The following is a 7,039-nucleotide window of genomic DNA, read 5'->3' as shown; positions in this document are numbered from 1 at the left end:
TATTTACTTCGCAACAGTGTGCAGAACTCCTTTGTGCCCAGCATTGTAGATTATATTGCTTCAGAGCTAGGATGTAAACAATGAAATGACTAACCACCATGGTCTTTGCCATTGCTTGTTAACAATGTCCTCTGCATTGGAGAGTCCTTCAGCCACTTCTTCAAACAAAAAGTATCTCTATCTGTGAAAACACAGAGACTGAAACATTTGCGTCAATATCTGTCAGACTCAGTCATTGTTTCTTCTTGACTTTGCATCTGCTCTGTATTTCCTCTGTCTGTGCCATGGTGACAGTCTTACGTATGATTGCTGTGCAGTTAAACAATATTGAAGTATTTGCTTTATCGAAACTGATTCAAATGTCCTCCGTAAGCAATAGAGGCTGGAGGAAGAGGCCAGCTGTTCCCAGGATGCACACAAGGATAAAAACCCAGAGGAAGATCCTGTCGATAACCATGGCAACGTACTTCCAGTCATCCTGAACCTGTGGGAGGATCACAGTGAAAGAGATTTTTAATGGTGCGGTGACATTGTCTAAGTAGGTTTCCTGTAAAAGCTCACGATAGTTTCAAATTTGTTATGATTGTGAGCACTCACCTCCTTTGCTTCATTCTGTAGTCTCATGTTCTCTGCAATGTATGTGACACTGTCAATAGCCTCGCGGACCTCAGGGGAGAGCGGCAACAGGGACATTATTCCTCCTTCCAGAGACTCGGAGCTGGAGCACCGACTCCCCCCTCCGACCCCAGAGGCACTGCCTCCAGTCGCGGCCCCCAGGCTGCCCAGTCCCCCGCTCCCTCCCCCGGAGTCTGCAGGCAGTTTGCTGGACCTCTGGTGCCAGCAGCAGTTGCAACGGCCCTCGCAGCGCAAGAGCGCTGAGCCTGCACCTTTGGTCGGGTCTCCACTTAAGTTATTGAAGTTGGAGAGCTCTGTGTTGTTGAAAAGCCGTTGGCGGTTTGTCAGGCTGGACACCACACTGGAGGATAGGGCCTGATGTTTGTGCTGCTTCTGCAAAGTACCTGACGAATGAATGGCACAGGGCCTTGAATGCATCGTCGGAACATTGCCGGCTGCCGCCGCCGCCAACTTCTCAGGGTCCCTCTCTGGCCTCGTCATGAATATCACCCTGGGCAGCAGCCCCAGGAACACAGTCCGCACCCAGCAGGGCATAGTGTGGGTCTTTGGTGTGCGGTAGTGGACGTTCAACACAAAAACAGTGATCACAATAGAGAGGGTGACAAAGATCATGGTGAAGAGGAGGTACTCGCCAATCAGGGGGATGACTAGCGAGGTGGAGGGGATGGTCTCTGTTATGACAAGGAGGAAGACAGTTAAAGACAGCAGGACGGAGATACACAGAGTGATTTTCTCACCGCAATCAGATGGCAGGTAGAAGACGAGCAAGGTAAGGAAGGAGATGAGGAGGCAGGGAATGATCATGTTGATGGTATAGAAAAGTGGCAGACGGCGGATGTACAAAGAGTAAGTAATATCCGTGTAGATTTCCTCGCAGCAGTTGTACTTAATGTCATGTTTGTAACCAGGGGCATCGATTATCGCCCACTGGCCGCTCTCCCAGAAGTCCTTGAGGTTGATGGTAGAGCCAATAAGCACCAGATCGATCTTGGCCTTGTCGTACGTCCAGGAGCCGAACTTCATGGTGCAGTTTTGGTAGTCGAAGGGGAAGTAAGTGACGTCAATCTTGCATGAGCTCTTGAATATGGCAGGAGGGAGCCAAGTAACATCACCATTGTAACGAAGGAGTGCCTTTGTTTTGTCATCGACCTGGAAATCTCCGACTGCACTGTGGAGAGAGAGAAAATAAAGAAAGAGTGAGAAAATAAAAGAGGGAAACCGAGTGAAGGTTGGAGACAGATGAGTCAATGAAGATCAAACTGAAGAATATACACAAATGGCTCTTGTAAAAATATATGCCTTGTGGTTTCATTAAATTGCACCCTGAGATGTTCCTTATAAAGGTTATGCTAACTAAAAATGGCCCATGCAAAATGAGCAATGGTGAATGATATAGCTTGTCATTGTCCAGCAATCCTTTATCTTAAATGCACTTAAAAGCCAGGTTTTTGAATTTCTTGTTACGCTCACTTGTTGTAGAGCACAATGTCTGGCTTCCATATCCTGCTGGATGGCACTCGGATGAACTCCACGCCTCCAAAATCCTTTGGATTCCATCTGAGTTTGTAGTCATTCCAGATCTGAAAAACAAAACAGAATGATTAATTCACGCTAAAAACAAGAACAATTACAGTGTCAGACAAATATTGGACAAATAAAAAATCAAATAAAACATTTGACTCAATGATGAAAACTTAAGGGATCACCAAAGGTATTACAACTCATCGTGAGGGGGGAATTAAGATCTGTACCAAATTTCAATGCCATTCCGTCCAATAGTTGTCGAGACATTTCACTCAAAACTACAAAGATCCCTGTTGTGGTGGCGCTACAGGAAATATCAGGGGATCACCAAAATCATTAGGATGCATCCCCTCGGGACCATCAATGTCTGTATAAAATGTTACCGGCCGACAACGCAGATGCATTGTTTATTTCCAAGCAGTTTAAACAAAATAAGTTAGTTGTTAACGGCTCTATCAAGCTACAAAACTTATATATAAAAACAAGAAGGTACCAGTCCTTCTGGTGATTATCTTTTACTGTACAAATCTTCACATTCTCTTGTAAAATGTTGAGAGGTCGTCATCTCCAACTGTGGCATATAAACTGACTTCACACAGTATGTAGTCTGAGAGGAGACATAATGGACCACAGCTTACAGTGTATTTTATGGACCTTTCGTTTTTGACCCTCTCTTGAGGACAGCCAGAGATGCTTGTGAGACTCATAAAGCAACAACAATAAAGCAACCTCAGAGAGCTGCAATGATTTCTGACTCATTTGATTCCGAACTGGTTCACTGCACCATGCATCATTGCAGCAGAGACATTACATTCTGTGGGGAATGACAAAACCATCAAGGCATACAGCATGGCTTTATTTTTGATGTACATGATTATGAAATACAATTTAAATCAGTTGAATCATTCAGGTTCAGTGTTTTGCAGATGCTCAGAGGTTTCTGTCACACTGTCAGAAGGAATATCATGGACAAGTATGATATGAATTCCAGACCACTGTCAAATTATTTAAAAACAATAAATCGTGAATAAAATTGACCACAAAATCCAAAATGGTATTGGTTTGTAGGATTTGTTTGCTTTAAAAAAAGAGGACGAGAAGGATCAATATGCTTCCCTCCATGAATAATTCAACCTGTCAATCCAGCCCCTAAGAATCATGCATGACAGGAAGCTGGATCCAAACTTCATGTCCTTGCTTAAGGGCCATGCACCATAAACTTACATGTCTCAGCCACAGATTTGTCTCCATAATCTGATTGACTTCATCCTGAAAACAGAGCAGAATTGATAATGAAGACATTTAGAGGGGAAAAAAACAATACATTCTGACATCCTAAAGTTAAAATAGGAAGAACACTGTCACCGGTGAGGATTGTTTGTGTGCTTTCCTCACCCTTGTACTATGCCAGACAAGAGGATTAAGAGAGACGCACCTGGGTCCTCCACGCCTGAAGCATAACCCACATGACAGCTGGAGCCAAGTGGTCACAGCACAGCCTTAACTTTTCATTCGAACAACTCAGTTGTACATCAGGGTGTACAATTAAAGCTTCGATATGTTTTCTCTGGCTGCATGATATTTTGTCCGAAAAATGCAAGAAGAGCACCATTTCACAAGGTGATGCATCTTGGTAATATATGCTCCAAACATGGCTGGCCACATGATCTGATGTCGTGATCAAACATAAGACTTAAAGGGATATAGTTTGTATGTTTTGAAGTGTGGTTATATAGAGGTCAGCATGCACAGGCGCGAAGCAATATCCTGCTGTGAACGGGAGCAGCAGAAAAATGTACTTTAGACGCCTAGAAAATAAATCAATACCAGTTTAAGTGTATGCTATAGTTAGAAAATGGTGGTTGATAGCAAAATAAAGCGGTGAAAATAGTGTAAATATAGAATACACGGATAGTGATTGAGTCTTTCTTTTCGGTGCAATGGGCACCCCCTCTTGTCATTCAACACAAGCAGAGAGACTGATGTGATAGAGAACAATATCAAGGCTGTTCATTTTGTAAAGAAGCTGTCCTCCCTCTCCAACACGAGACTCTTTGCTGAATTATCGACATCCGCTCCAGACTTGTCTGAGTCTCTGTCTGCCACGCCAGTCTGCAGTCAACAAGATCGAGTGAAACTCCGGTTGAATCCAGCAGTGTTCATCTGAAGTGGCAGTGATTGAGTGATAGGAACTGCCGAAACTGAGAGGTACTCAGACAGCTGACGTTCCCCATCTTGTCTTGGCCAGACAAACAGCCACACGGTCCCTTCTTTCATCGAGTGATTTCCTCCTCAGGATTCTAACCCGGGGGCTACCGCGCACTGGCAGGGAGTATCTCAGGTGTCTCATGGCATCTCAATTGTCCCCTTCTCTAAAACTTTGTTGCCCAAAGTCCACAAATCGAAACACACACACACACACACACACACACACAATTTCTTCTTATGCTCATACCCTCCACATGTAATGCTGTTTCTGTTGTTCCTTGTTTCTTTTCACTCCGGTCATGACTGCTAATTAAGCTGAGTGATATATGTCTGACTGTGGTGAAGTAGCAGCCCAGTAACTCACATGTGCAACAGTCATCAGCACTTACCACTTTGACCAGCTGTGACATGGACACCTCGAACTGTACAATGACTGGGTCGGTCACATTTTCCACTGGTCTTATGTACTGGTTGTAGCTGGAGAATATCACAGAGATGAGCCTGTGCTCTGCCTCTGAACAGGAGCCTCCTGAAAAAGAGCAGATTGTCAGACATGGATCTGTCACTGCAATGTGGTTCAGTTGCTTATAAAGTGGCCCAGGGCTTGGTTACAAGGTGACTGACAGCCAGAGAATTGTTGGTTAGTGGACAAAGCAGGGGAGCAGCGTATGCCTTCATATTCTTTTGCCTTTATACATTTTTGTAATACCAGAGTGTTACCGTCAATGATTTGAATGATTTATTTTGAGGTTTTCTTCAGTGTAAAGAATATGTATTTATCACCAATACAAATGCATACATTTGTAAATTAACAACAGCCTAAAGTCAGCAAAAATGGCTATTTTGAATTGCTAATTCTGTACAGGTGGCCTCCATCATTAATTGTGGCAATGTTGTTAAACACATGTATGTTAAGCAACAAGTATGGCATGTTAAAGTAGTAGCTTATTACTCACGTCGAAGAAGAAACAGAAGGAAGAAACATTTGGGCACGACGAAGCAAAAATTGCCTTTCATCCTGTTTGAAATGACAAATTTAAAACAGTATCCTGGGTCAGCGGCAGCAGCGCGCTGGGGAGCAGACAGGAGAAGAAAGTGTGAGGAGAGAAAGCGCGTCCGCAGTTCCAGAGAGAGCAGCAGAGAGAGAGAGGGAGGCAGAGCTACACGGAGGACACGTCACTGATAGGAGGCACACTGCACTGCAAAACAAAGTGCAACCTACAGCGACCTAATCTGATAAAACAAGGACAAAACTGGTCAGGGGTACACATCACAACAGGGTTGCATCGGCTACAAATCATCCCTTTCCTTGATTTGGACTCATTCCTTCAGTAGTCCATGGACCCGATGTGTCAGTATAGTTTTCTTTTTAAATCTTGGAATTGGAAAAAAAACGACCAAAATTAGACTAGCATAACAGAACTCTTGATTGACTGATTGATTCTTAATTGATTTTGGTTTTCAGACAACATCCTGTGTGACTGTTTGTTGTTTTTCTTCATAAAAAGATCTGCTATAAGCACTTCTATCTTTCTTTTGTCAGTTCAGAGAAGCATTTTTCTTTCCTTTCGTCAGCAGACTGGCCCAGTGGTTTGACAGTCCTGTCCTAACGCTGGATGAAGTCCAAGTGGTTTTCAGCAAGCATCCACCGTGCTGAAGTGCCCTCTGACGATAAATACTTCCTTCCAAAAGCAGAGTCTCCGTTTGGTGTTTGACTCTGCTCTCTCAACTCCTCTGAGCGGGGCAAGTGAAAAGAGAATCACCCCCGTGGGGGATATTACATCACATAGAGGTAGTAATAAATAATAATTTGACCTTCACGCTGCAAAGGCTCCTGAATATAAAAACAAAAAGTTGGAGTGGAACATGTAATCTTGATTGAACCCCGTTTCTGGCGATGATATGACGGTAGATCTTTGCTGGAAAGTAATTAATGCTTGCTTATGTGGCAGGGCAATTCTCAAGGACAACGCTTCCATGCATATCTCATTGGACACGAATGACAAAAGGCTGCCAACGTGATTTATGAGACGTTTTATGGAGTGTTGAACGACGACTCCTCTAGCTTTGTTTGGATTGAAACAGATGAATGATGGATATGTTGTGGCACCGCGGCGTCTCTCCTCACTAATGACAGGAAGCCAACAGGTGAATGAGAATGATCTCAAAAACTGTAAACAGGAGATTAAGGTAAAACGTCAACAGTGATGCAGGTCGCTGTCTCTTGATTTCAATGACGGTCTCACAAAAGAACCAAGAGATTGCAGAATCGCTAACGAGCCCACTCACCACAGTTTATTGAGCAGTAAATGTTGAGCGTGGGTTCTGTTCAGCATGTGCTTGTACATTTTGTGAAGCTCAGATATGTGTGCGCCTGCATTTGCCGGTCTGTACAAATAAGCAATTAACAGAGATCAACTCTACCGTAAAGACACAAATGAATGCTTATTAGATTGGTGTCAGAAACAAGTACAATTTGTTCATCGTACACATTATAGAAGCGTCTTGCTGAAGGATATTTGGCAGGGACCTGGCCTTGTGTAAAAAGCACAGCGCTTCAAGACATTGCAGTCCAGATCAGCATGTTTTGTTGTGTCAACATTATTTTTTGCCAGGTCACACACTTCCAGTGAACAGCCGTCTTATCTCTGTGATTAAATGTTCTAATTGG

At 43.6% G+C, this 7,039-nt stretch overlaps 1 protein-coding gene across 1 annotated transcript; it reads right to left on the bottom strand.

Moving 5' to 3' along the window:
- Window positions 1-355: 355 nt before the first annotated feature.
- Window positions 356-6,013, bottom strand: chrna3 (cholinergic receptor, nicotinic, alpha 3; the record flags this gene model as incomplete). The annotated part of the gene is made up of 7 exons (XM_079291726.1): window positions 356-484; window positions 598-1,804; window positions 2,107-2,216; window positions 3,385-3,429; window positions 4,758-4,897; window positions 5,325-5,528; window positions 5,980-6,013. 7 exons carry the CDS (start codon window positions 6,011-6,013, stop codon window positions 356-358), a joined length of 1,869 nt encoding a protein of 622 aa, XP_079147852.1.
- Window positions 6,014-7,039: the final 1,026 nt, after the last annotated feature.

The sequence above is a fragment of the Melanostigma gelatinosum genome (genome assembly GCF_949748355.1).
Source record: "Melanostigma gelatinosum genome assembly, chromosome: 2".
Lineage (NCBI taxonomy): Eukaryota > Metazoa > Chordata > Actinopteri > Perciformes > Zoarcidae > Melanostigma > Melanostigma gelatinosum.
This window is presented reverse-complemented; position numbering and strand designations above follow the sequence as displayed.